The sequence below is a fragment of the Antechinus flavipes genome, chromosome 6 (genome assembly GCF_016432865.1).
Source record: "Antechinus flavipes isolate AdamAnt ecotype Samford, QLD, Australia chromosome 6, AdamAnt_v2, whole genome shotgun sequence".
NCBI lineage: Eukaryota > Metazoa > Chordata > Mammalia > Dasyuromorphia > Dasyuridae > Antechinus > Antechinus flavipes.
This window is the reverse complement of record NC_067403.1, coordinates 122102603-122116138: the sequence shown is the minus strand read 5'-3', so window position 1 is coordinate 122116138 and position 13536 is coordinate 122102603. Positions and strand designations below refer to the sequence as shown.

The window sequence follows — 13536 nt, the reverse complement described above, 5'->3', positions numbered from 1 at the left end:
TTAAATGAACTCGATCTTAATTACAGAGAGATTCTGAGGAAGGAATCAAGGAACATTTATAAAAACAGTGCAAGTTATCTAGTTGTTCAGTTTACACAAGGACAGAGATAAAAATCTTCAATCATTAGACTCTGTGAGGGAGACAAAGTACCCAGATTTCTCATGTATAAAATGAGGGGGCAGAGCTACCTAACTACTGACGACTCTTCCAGTTTCACATCTATGACCCCCTCTCCGTACTTCTACCAAAAAGTGCTAAACCTAAAAGTTTGGAATAACTATTCATCATTTCCCTAATTTTTCCATTTGCCTCACTGGTTCCTCACTACATGTTAAATAAGAACAATAACAAATTGCAGAACACATTAAATGACTCAAATCGAAGAATAGCTCTAACAGGTAACATTTACAGAAACTCAACTGAGATGTCAACAAAATGATGAACAAATGGTTCAGATAATTATGTCTATTTGTAGAAATATATTGCAGATACAGGAATGGGCTATTACTTTCAAAGAACTATAGTAAGAAGTGCATTCTTAAGAAGCTATGGACCAGTGTCGCCTTGCAAAGAAGCATTCAAAATTTTCCAAGTTATAGTACTGCATGTATCTGCAGGTGGCAAAAATTTAAAACCCGCTATTCTTCCTAAACTTACAGAGGACAAATAATTATACTACTATGGGAGCATTTATAGAAAAACTGAAAATATTAAGTAACAAAATCTCTCTTAATTTTCCAGATTCTTGGTAACAGATCAGGATGAAAGGGGGAAACAAAGGACTATATTCACCAAGAAAGGAGATAAAGATAATAATCTTACTTTATCATATTCACTGCCTCTCTACTCCTTAAAGATTTCTTACATAATATGGATAAAATAGATACTTGTGAGCTAGCCTTCTCCACAGAAAAATGATAAAGATATCAGTGGAAGGGAGGAAAAGCTCCCTGGATTTAATAACCTGGGGAGTGAGGGGAGTGATATAGGAAGAATGGGACAATTCTAGAAAGCTCACTCTGGCTATATTTTAAATTATCTTTTCCTTTTTCAATGCTAACTGAAATCTTGAAGCAGAGCTTTGCTATGCCTCTTTGAGGCAGAGGAAAGCTATGCTAATTTGGGCATCTCTGTCTATCTGTCTCTGTTTCTCTTTAAGCTAGAAATGGTTTATATCAACATTGATTTTTATCTCTTCATTTACCTTATTTGATACTCACAACACCCAAAGATAGATGCTATTTTTTATTCTTAATTAGTGTCTGACTCTTTGTGACCCAATATGGCTTTTTTTTTTTTTTTTGACAAAGATACTGGAATAGTTTATCATTTCCTTCTTCGGTTCATTTTGCAGATGAAGAAACTGAGACAAACAGGGTAACAAACAAACAAACCAACACAGTAAGTGCTTAAGGCACCATTTGAAGTACGTTCAACTTTCTCTAAGTCTCCCAGACTTAATGTAACATTTTACTTGCACCTTTTGTAAACATAATATTTTGTATTAACATTATTTGATTTTGGCAAGCAACTTTTTTTGTTGTTAAAGCTTTCAAAACATATGCATGGATAATTTTTCAACATTAAGCCCTGCAAAACCTTGTGTTTCAATTTTTCCCCTTCTTCCCCCCACCTCCCCCAAGATGGCCAGTAATCCAATATATATTAAACATTTTAAAAATATGTTAAATCCAATATGTGCATACATATTTATACAATTATCTTGTTGCACAAGAAAAATCAAATCAAAAAGAAAAAAATGAGAAAGAAAATAAAATGCAAGCAAACAATAAAAAGAGTGAAAATGCTATGTTGCGATCCACAAGATCATTGGAACTAGCCAGAATCATCTCATTGTTGATGAGAGCCATGTCTATCAGAACTGATCATTGTATAATACTGCTCTTGCCCTGTATAATAATCTCCTGGTTCTCCTCATCTGACTTAGCATCAATTCATGTAAGTCTCTCCAGGCCTGTCAGAAAACATCCTGCTGGTCATTTCTTATAGAACAATAATATTCCATAACATTCATATACCATAATTTATTCAACCATTCTCCAACTGATGGGCATCCACTCAGTTTCCAGTTTCTTGGCACTACAAAAAAGGCTGCCATGAACATTTTTGCACATGTGAATCCCTTAACCTCCTTTAAGATCTCTTTGGTATATAAACTATGTAAAAACACTACTAGATCAAAAGGTAGAATATTTTGATAGCCTTTTGGGCATAGTTCCAAATTGCTTTCCAGAATGGTTGGATCAGTTCACAACTCCACCAACAATGTATTAGTGTCCCAGGTTTCCCACCCCACCCCCTCAAAATTCATCTTATCTTTTCCTGTCATCTTAGCCAATCTGAGAGGTGTGTAGCAGTACATTAGAATTGTCTTAATTTGCATTTTTCTCATCAATAATGACTTAGAGCACCTTTTCACATGATTAGAAATGGTTTCAATTTCTTCATCTGAAAACTGTCTGTTCATATTCTTTATCAATTAGAAAATGACTTATGTTCTTATAATTTGACTCATTTTTCTATATATTTTAGAAATGAGGCTTTTATCAGAACTTTTGAATGTAAAAATGTTTTCCCAGCTTATTGCTTCCCTTCTAATATTGCCTGCATTAGTTTTGTTTGTACAAAAACTTTTTAGTTTAATATAATCAAAATTATCTGTTTTTGGTTCAATAATGAACTCCAGTTCTTCTTTGGCCACAAATTCCTTTCTTCTCCACAGATCTGAGAGGCAAACTATTCTTTGTTCTTCTAACTAAGCAGGTTTTATTTAATGCTACAGAATTAAATTTTCTTTTCACACTTGGCTAATAAAAGCAAATTCACCAATTCATCTTATCAACCAAGCTGAATTCTAGGCCAGAAGATCAACTCACTACTCATCCAGATACTCTGCATTGCACTGTCTGTCCCTACTTGCTCAGTACTAAATATCACTGGAGTGATTTGAGGAACAAAATAAATATGTGGGCATATTTTTACATTTTAAACATACCAACATCCTTTCTAATGATTGAGAAACCTACATCTTTCTACATGAACCTTACACTTTTGTGTAAAGCTAGTCTTAGGAAAACAATAGTCTATAATTAAGGTTTTCTAGATTTCTAAGGGGAGGAAATGCAAAATTTCACTTAAAGATTAGTGAAAATAAAGATATTCCTTCCTTCCTTTTCCCCCAGTCCAGGCCCCTAAAATCTATTTATAGATTTTTGGGGAGACCAGAGGCCCCACATTAAGAACCCTTGGCTCCATCATATGGAGTGGGGGTGAGCCAAAAGGCAGTCACAGGTCTTCTGGGTAAGGTAGACAGACATCTTGGGACCTTAGGACCAATGATTCCTCTACAGGCTATCAGGTAGAGAAATGGATAGAACACCTGGAGTCAGAAAGGTCTGTCTCAGATATTTACTTGCAGTGTGACCCTGTGCAAGTCATTTATCCTGTTTGTGTTTTTGTTTTTGTTTTTTTGGGCATCTGTAAAATTGGAATAATAGCACCTTCCCACAGGATCTTGATAAAGGAATCAGATAAGATATTATGTATAAAGAGATTTGCAAACCTGAAAGCACTATATAAATGCTAGCTATCATTATCTTCCCAAGTGTCCCATAGGGCCAGAATTTTAGAGATAAAATAAAGTAATTAGGCAGATCATTCAAAGAATAAAATAATCAAAGGAGATATACAAATCTAAGGGCTAGGCTCTATGTCATAAAGCCACTGAATGTCACAGTGGTTAGGGACTTAAAGATCAACTCACCTAACCCTTAAGGTAGCTAGTTAGTGCAATGGATAGAGTATCTAAGTCAGAAAGACTCATCTTCCTGAGTTCAAACTGGCCTCAGACACTTATTAGCTATGTGACCCTGAGCAAATCACTTCACCTGTTTGCCTCAGTTCTTCATCTATCAAATGAGCTGGAAAAGAAAATGGCAAACTATTCCATTGTCTTTGCCAAGAAAATACCAAATGGGATCATGAAGAGAGGGACATGACTGAAAAACAACTGAACATCTTACCTTTAAGTTTTGTAGGTCTTTACTACTGCCCAGCACTATCCCTGTTAGAACCTTCTCTCTGAGATAATTTTCAATTTACACTGTTTATATCTTGTATATACTTTTTTTCATGGTGACTCCCAAATTAAAGGTGAGTTTTTTGAAATCAGGGTGCTTTCTTTGTGTCCTCGGTCTTGTGCATCATGACTGGCACACAGTAAACCTTAATAATAAATGGTTACTGATCGACAAAAAGGATCTTGCCTAAGACCGCACAGACAGAACTGGGCATTTCTCCCTGTTCCTGGTCCTGGCACGGATTCCTTTCTCGCCTTACCCCTTGGCTTGCTGAGCATCTAGGCTATTCCAAATTGGCATCTGTGACTGGCAATGGCCCTTTTAGCCCTGGCTCAACCAGTATGCACCTCTCATCTCCAGACTCAGAAAGCACTAACCAATCAGGGCCATGAGATGTTTAGGCTCAGAGATGGACCTTTTAGTAGGGTAATGTCTGCCCTTTGCCAGAAGCTGGTTACCATACAACAGAGTCGATTAGCTGTGCTAGACAAAGTCCTCACCCCCAATTCTAGTGCTGACCCAAGCCTAAAGTCGTGGGTACAGGCCTCTAAACATCCAAGGCCCAAGCCTCACCACCTGCCAAATCCTGGCTGCTTAGAAGGCAGAACTTTTCCTAACCTATTGCTCTCAATTTTTTTTTTTTTTTGTTATCTAACTAGCTTTCAGTAATTAGCTAACATTTATATACTGCTTAAAGATTTGATATTTTACTTGTGTTACCTCATTTCATCCTCACAACAACCCTGGGGGAAAGGGTATGATTATTATTCCTATTTTACAGATGAATAAACTGAGTCAGAGAGAGATTAAGTGACTCAAGTCATAAAATAATAATTATAATAATCATGAGAATTTATTAAGCATCTGCTATGTGCCAGGCACTATGCTAAGCAAGCATTACAAATATTACTTGATTTAATTTCACAATAAACCTGGAAGAGAGGTGCTATTATGATCCCAATTTTACAGTTAAGGAAACCAAGGCAGAGAATAATTAAGTAAAATTTGCTGAGGAAATTGAGGCAGGGTGGTTAAATGAACTCGTGTAAGATCACAATTAGCATATCAGGTTTTTTCTGACTCCAGGTCCAGAATTCTATCTACTATATCATCTAGATGCCTATTCTATTTACTATATCATCTAGATGCCTGATAAAAGTCACAAAGCTAGTAAGAGTCTAAGGGTGGATTTGAAACTCAGGTCTTCATGACTCCAAGTTCAATACTCTACACCTTGGCCAAGACTGGGTGTTGTATTTAATCTTTGTAATTCTACCAATGCCTATCACAATGTTTTGTATACAAAGCACTTAGAAAATAATATTTGAAGAATTTGTTCTTGTTCAACTTCTGATTTTCCCTCTCTCCCCAATTTTCCACCTTGGATCAATTATCAAGTCTTGTTGATTAGTGTGATAGTTCTTGCACCTATGTTCTCCTTTAGTGCCACTGTCCAGAACAGGCACAAACAGTTTTCATTGTCAGCCCCCTAGACTTTTCTATTACCATACTAAGGAAGCTGGACAGCCTAGCTGGGGGTGGAAAGCAACAACTTTTAATAGCATGTAGAACTTCATTCTCCTCCTTTTTTACGCTGGTATTTGTAAGTCTGGCCCAAACTACTGTGCTTGGTAGATTCTCTTAGGATAATAAAGGTGAGATAATGAAGATGATAAGGGTTATTTGTGGTAGAACAGTATAGTTTTGATAGTGGGGGAAGGCTATGTTTCCTAGATAATAATCTGTGTGAATGTATTCTCCTGTATTACATATGTCCTAGGAAAGTAACATGCTACCTGCCTGAGAAGTTCTCATACACAAGACACATAGAAAGAACACTGTTGAATCTATCTTGCAAGATGATAGTTGCATCATTAGTGATACCTTTTTTAAGCCTTTTTTTCTTCCCTCAAAAACTACAGAATTCTGACAGAAGTTTGGGGATCCATCAGTGGAAGAATACCTGAATAAGTTATGATATATGAATGTTATAGAATATTATTGTTCTATAAGAAACTATCAGTAGGATGATTTCAGAGAAACCTGGAGCATCTTATATAAACTGATGCTAAGTAAATTCAGTAGAACAAAAAGAACACTGTACACAGCAACAACAAGATTATATGATGATCAATTCTAATGGACTTGGATCTTTTCAACAGAGGTGATTCAGATGAATTCCAATAGACTTGTGATGGTAGATCCAGAATGAGGACTATGGGAACTGAATATGAATCCCAACATAGTATTTTTTTTAATTTTTTTTCCCTTTTTAATCTGATTTTTCTTTTGCAGCATGATAAATGTGGAAACATGTTTAGAAGAATTGAATGTGTTTAATCTCTATTGGATTACTTGTTATTTAGAAGAGAAGTGTGTGGGGAAAAAGGGAAAAAAATTTGGAACACAAGGTTTAAAATTATCTATGCATATGTTTTGAAAATAAAAAGCTTTAATTAAAACAAGGGTAAATGTTGAAAACTATCTTTGTATGTATTTTGAAAATAAAAAGGTATTATTAAAAAAAAAAAAAAAGAAGAAGTTTGAGGCTCTTGAGAATGACATCCTTCTACCTAGTCTCTTCCCATTTCTTCCCACCCCAACACCATTCTTCATGCTGCCAAATTAGCCATTCTTACTTGCAGATAATATTAACAATTATAACTGTGCTATTCTTCTATGCAACACATTTAAACAGTTCTTCATTGTCTACTGAATTTCACATGCAATTCTTTTCAGTAAGAATTCAAAGAATCAGACAACAGTAGACCTGGAAAGGATTCTGAAGACTGACATAGATGATCCTTTAATCCAGAGATTTCTAATTTCCTAATCTAGGTTCCAGATTTGCATGGAGTCCTATCAAGGGGACTCATGAACTTAAGAAGGGAGAAAAAATTAATCTTTATTTTTCACTAAACTCTAGTTTTCTTTCCATACATGTCAACCTCCTTACCATACTAGGTGCTTTCTTCCTTGAATAGCTTCTAAATGTTTTATTCAAAGTCACTTAAAAATTATCTATGAAACACCTATAACATACTAAGTAGTGTCTAAGTAGTAATAAGACAGTTTATTAGGTGTTACTGATCTCAGAGCTAATAATAACAATAACAGTAATAATAGAATTTATATAGTTTTTTAAGGTTGTGAAGTATTTAATAAATGTTAACTCATTTGATCCTCATCACAACTCTGTGAGGTAGATAGATACTATTATTATTCTCATTTTGCAGATGAGAAGTAAAGTGACTTGCCCAGCTAAGTGGCACAGGAAACAGTGCTATATAGTTAGCTGTGTAACCTTAGGGAAATTACTTAGCCACTATCTGCCTCAATTTCTTCAACTGTAAAATGGGGATCTTAATAGCACCTATTTCCCAAGATTGTTGTATTACATGAAATAATATTGTAATGCACTCAATATTCTGCTCGACACATAGTAGGTACCTAAAAATGTTTGCTCCTTCCACCTTTAGGACCCTGCTCTCTTAGCTGAAAATATTCCCTCACATCTCAAATTTTTCTGTATATAGTATACATATATAAAATATATATATATTTAATATATACATATGCATATACACATATGAGCATATATACATGATAGAGTATGCATATATACATGTGACGTATTGCTCATTGATTAGAGGGTTTGGTTGTTGCACACATATGCATATATGTATTATACAGAAAATACATAAAGTCCAGTTTTCTACTTGGGCCTTGGGCATTCTACATAATAATCTCCTTACTGGTAGAGAGTATGTTGATAGAATACTATGTGACTATGAGGGTAAAGTTTATATTAGAACTTTAGAAAAACATTGTTCATGTTGTCTTAGAGAAGCTGTGTATAATACTAGACGACTTTCTTAGGGATTGATTCCAGACACATGAAAAGAGAGAGAGACAGAAACAGCAGAAAGAAAGAGGAATAGAGGATATAGAAGAATATCCTCAAAATATCCCAGATTTTGAGCTTGCCTCCCTGGAGACTTTGGGGAATCTATCTGGTCTGTCTTAGTCTGTATTCCTCTCAGTTTAGATGTCTTTGCTCCCAGTGAGTTACTCTCTCCCCCCCCCCCAAAAAAAAGGTGTATATTCTAATTTTCCCTCTTCTTAATAATAGAAAAAAGCTTGTTTCTCTGTAAATTTGTTAATTGAGACTTCAATATTCTTGTGAGGTAGACTGTGAAAAAGAAAACTGAGGCTCAAAGATCCCACAGGTTACAGACATCATATAATTAGTAAGTGGAAGAGCTAAGCCTAGAACTCAGAGCTTTCTAGTTCCAAGTTCAGAATTCATTTTCTTCCAAATCCCCTAAAAAATCATATTTCTGGGCAGCTATCCAATTCTATCTGCCCAAAGGCACGAGTGAGTCTGCCCTAAGGTTTTTGTTATTGTTTGTTTTGGGACTTTTTTGGGGGGGAATCTGACTTTCCAGGCAAGAGAGTAATTACCCATAACATAAGGCTTCTGGGCACACAGCCAGAAAATGGGTTGGTCTGTTTAGCAGACTGGAATACATTGGTTATTATTCTTTCTAGCACTCTAAAGAAGCAGGTTTTGTCCTCCAGGTACCATTTTTTCCCCCATGGTAATATTGATTATTGACGGGTAATTTAAGAAAGGAGTAGGGAAAGAATACAGTGGCAAATGAACTACATTATACTTTCTACTCTCAACTTCATAAAAAAAAAAAAGTTAAAGTCAGCATTGAACTAAATAAGAAAATTCTACTAATTCTGAGGTTTTAATTCATTTCCAAGAGCAAGGCACTGAACTTAAGCAAAATGGAATACGGTAGTTCAATACTGCACATTAAATTCTAGATGTATTTCAAGATACCTTTGTATTGATCTGGATTCATGTATACTTTTCAATCCATTATGTGAGACATTTTTGGAATAATGACAGGTAGAGAAAAGAATACTTTGGATACACAAATAACATTTTAGCTTAGTAAACTATTGTGCCAAATTGGCAGGAATAATTGGGAGACATGGCCATACAAAGTATTTCATAGAGTGAATGAAGAAGGGGAAAGTCACTAAAGAATTAGAGACAAATGGCCAATTTTCCAAAAGTGAAAGAAGATGGGTTCTTCAAACCACAGACCAGTGAACTTAACATATTTTTAAGATGCATTATTTCAAAAATGTTTTTGAAAGCCTGGAAAGGGATGAAAGGATCACTACCAACCAGCATGAATCTGTCAAAAACAAGTTATGTCAGAATAAATTAATTTCCCTTTTAAACAGGACTGATAGGACAGGTGTTTACAAAGCATCTGAACAAGAATTTTCATCTAGTATCATGGGAATACTAATAGCAACTACCTAATGGAGTTTTTGTAAGGTGTTTTGCCAATCTTAAAGTACTATATATTCTAGTTATCATGATATCATGATTATCTTAATTATATCTTGTGGAGAAAATGGAGTAATATAAACAGAATGGATGAATAGATAAATGGATAAACACAAAGACTCAGAACTGGTTCAATCACCAAACACAAATGTCGATTTGAAGGGAAGATAGTTTCAAATAGAGAACTTTAGGACTCTGTTCAATATTTTTATCAATGACTCGGATAAATGTATAAATAGGAATCTCATCAGATTTACAACTGACACAAAGCTGGGAGAAATAACTAACATATTGGCTATCAAAGGTAGTATCCAAAAATATCATGACAATGTAGAAGAATGGATGGAATATAATGGAGATAAATATGAAGTTCAATTTTTTTTTTTAAAATCCACTATAAAGATATGGGAAAGGTATGAGAAGGAGAAGCATGACTAAAATATATTTCATATAAAAAGGTTCTTGAGATTTTGCAAGAGCAATCCCAACATGTAAACAGTTTTAAGACATATGCCACATAATAACCCTGAGACACAAACTATGTAAAGATCATCATCACCATTTTATGATAAGGAAATATGTTCATTAAATAATTTCCCTAAGATCATATACTAAGTGTTAGATCCAGAATTCAAACTTGGCTCTCTCCAAATTTTAAGTGTAATATTCTTCAGACTATAGTAAGCTGCCATACAAAATGCTGGCTCAATATGACTCCAGAATCAAATAGTATCAATCTTACTTTAGGAAGCTATAATTCTATGAATGCTCTCTCCATGATTACAACCCCTGCATAAGTTAGATGATCTTTGAAAATTGCCCTGGCTAGAATATCCATCATCCTGCAGTTAGCTTGGTGAGATCCTCCAAATTTAGCTAAGATGGTGCTCAGACGACATATAGTCCATCACTTGGCCTGTACTTGAGGTCTTCCAGTTTGATCCCTTCTAAACTAATAGAATATGCTCCTCACTATAGTAACTTGACAAAATCCAAGACTTATTCCAAGTTACAGATTTGGACTTTAGTCAATCAATAAGAATTTGTTAAGTACCTAGTATGTGCCAGGAGTGTGCTAAGCAATGATGATAAAAAGAAAGTAAAAGTAATTGCTTTCCAGCAGCTTATAAAAGTTATGCCATTTTAGGGTGCTTTAAAATCAGGCAGATTAAAGTCAGTCTCTACTTAGCTCTAGTCAAACCATATCTGGAAGACTGCTTAATTATAAAGTACATTTTAGGAAAGAAATTGATAGGCTGGAATTCAGAGTAAGGCAATAAGAGGGAGAGGTCTTGGATTCCAATATCCAAAGAGCATGTGAAGCAAATGTTTAACCTGAAGTAGAACAGAGGCAAGACACAGTTGGATGTTTTCTAATATCTTCAGCCAGATTGAACCTAAGAGAAGAAGAATGAGACTTGTACAGCTAGGCCCCAAATAGCAGGCTCTGTGCAAGTTACAGACAGGGGTGCAGACTTCAGGGCAACATAGGGAAATTATCCTAACAAGACTGTCCAAGAGTGGATGAGATGCTTTGAGGTAATGAGATTCCCATTATTCTTCCCAATAGTCTTCAAGTCAGGGTGACCATTTGTCATATTATAGAGGAAATTCTTCCTTCATAATGGGTTGGACTAGATAGCCCTTCTCTCTCAGATTCTGGGATGCTATGATCTTGACTAGAAAATCACAGAGGAAATGTACAAATTAATGTTCTAATCATTACAAATCATTTTGCATAATGCTGAATGGTCCGCACTTTGACATATCCCCAATAGCCCTTTTTACAGCAATTATTTCCAATTTTGTTACTTCACCTTTAAATGATAGTTTTACTGGGCTCAGAAGCAGAGTATATACTCCCCAGAATTTCTCAAAAGTCTTAGTGCAGCAAAGTTTAAGTTGCACTAAGACTTTGGGGACACCCTATATTTAAATGTAATTCCTTTTTAACTATTTCCAAATATATATAGAATGGGAGAGGGAAAACAGTAATACAGCCTCAGGTAAATACTGTAGGATTACTTTCCTAAATTGTTTTTCTTCAGTCAACGAATGCCTCATTCCTGGATGGAAACAGCTCCCTCCCTCCCCCCCCTCCCCCACCAAAAAAAAAAAAAAACCAAACACTAATTGCCTGCATTACCTTCAAAAGTATTAGAAACTAGAGGGTAACAATAGGGTCGGTTGTTAACATGTGAGAAACCAAGAAATCCCTAAGTCTTAGGACAATTATCTAATTACTTGCCTGACAGGGTTCCGGTAGGCACGATTTCTCGCTCATTTGCCCCAGGGCCAGAAATTCACATAGGAGGAGTTGGGAGTGAGGAAGACATAAAATCCCCAATTTCTAAGCCACCAGACTCGTTGCTCTCAGCTGCGGGGAGGGGGGGAGGAGAAGGATGGGGAAGGAGGGATAATCATCCTTGGGGCACTTGGGGCCAACTGTGCCACCCGGTACAGTCCTGGTAGACAGCCTGTGCCCCCAGAAAGTAGAGAAAGCACGCTAGACCATCCCCCTAACCCCCCCACACAGTAAGGAGAGGGTAGTCCAGTTACTCACCCCGGGGAGCTGTCGCGCGGCCGCACTTCCAGCACCAACCCGGGAAGCAACACCGGTCAGCCGGCCCCCGGGGCCGAGGAAATGGGGCTGCGGGGCCCTCCGGCTGTGGCCCAAAAGCGCGAAGAGGGCCCCAGGAGGAAAGCGGCCGCCGCGCAGCCCAGGTAGAGGCAGAGTCTGAGCAGGACCAAACAGAACCCGCGCTCCCCTGGCTTCCAGCTCCCGCCTCCACCGGGCCCCAGCCAAGATAGCGCCAGCGCCCCGAGCCCGAACGCGGCGGCGGCCAGGACGGCAGGTGACGAGCGGGTAGTAGCGCGGGACGCCGGCTGCAGCTCTCGGGCTCCAGCTGCGCCTCGGCGCGGGGCCGAGGGTGCGCTCCGTTCGGGGACTGCGGCAGCCACGGGCTCCGGCTCCCGGCCGAGACTGAGGCCGGGCGCGCCGTGGTCGGTGGCATCAGGGTGCATGCTGCTCCTTGTGCCGCTGAGGACAGGCACATCTCCCGCCCTGCTGTCCCCCAGAGCTCGGTCGGAAGGCGGCCGCTCCCCAGCTCCTCCTCCGGCTGCTCGCGCGGCTCCGGCCGCCGCTGCACGAGAGCGACGGACAGTCCCAGTTCATACCCTGCTCCCCGGCAGCCAGCGAGAGACACCGGCCCAAGCGCGGAGTGTCTGGGCTGGGCTAGACGGCGCCTGCCTCGCCACGTCTGGCCCCAGTACCTTTGCCGGTGCCGTGGCCCCTCAGGTAGCCCACAAGGATATAGACGCACGGACGCCGAGGGTGTAGGGGGAAGGGGAACAGGGTGAGGGATGGGGGTGGGGGATTATTAATATGTCAATGCACCGGGTGGAGCAGAACGGACCCGCGGAGGAGGAGACTGTGGAGGAAGAAGAGTAGGAGGCGGCCCCGACGTGCGTGTCAAGCCGAGGGGGAGGAGTGCAGGCGGTGGCTGAGTGACAGCTGTGAAGATCGAGCTTCCTTTGCCGGCGAGCAAATGCTTCTCGAGGTGGCCAAAAGGAGAGCGCGCTTTAGGGCCAGCCTTCTTCCTCCGAGTCCTTCGGAATGACTGCCTCGGGTTTGGTACATTATTAAAGACTTAACCATTTGAATCACTTTGATCTGGCCGGGGGACTGGAGGAGTGGGGAAGTGAAGAGGAAGAGGGAGGGGAGGGAGGCGGAAAGGAAACAGGGAACCTCCGGGGAGGGGCGTTCACCTACATCTCTTAAAAGTACTAGGCAACCTAGGAAGCCTGCTGACTTTTTCATATCTTTGCTACCCCTCCTCATCCCTAGGAGAATTTCAGCAACCTTAACTTTCTACCTACTCCAGTGGAAAATTTTGCTTCAGTTGCCCAAAGTATTGAAATTCCCCTCCACTCCACTCTGCTGGTCATTGTGTGCCTTAATCAATGAGTTAACTAGATATCTTTCTTCCTTTTCAGAGGTTCATGACTGACAGCTTATACTCCTATTCTGAATCCCTGTTTCTTACCCCTTTTTTTCCAGC

The 13536-nt window shown here is 38.8% G+C and overlaps 1 protein-coding gene across 1 annotated transcript in view; it reads right to left on the bottom strand.

Moving 5' to 3' along the window:
* SNX25 (sorting nexin 25) overlaps nt 1-13126 on the bottom strand; it is a 291635-nt gene extending 278509 nt beyond the window's left edge. The window contains 2 exon segments of the mRNA XM_051965470.1: nt 12039-12172; nt 12175-13126. Of these exon segments, the coding sequence (XP_051821430.1) occupies nt 12039-12172; nt 12175-12499 (459 nt within the window). The 5' untranslated portion in view covers nt 12500-13126.
* Between the last annotated feature and the right edge of the window lie 410 nt (nt 13127-13536).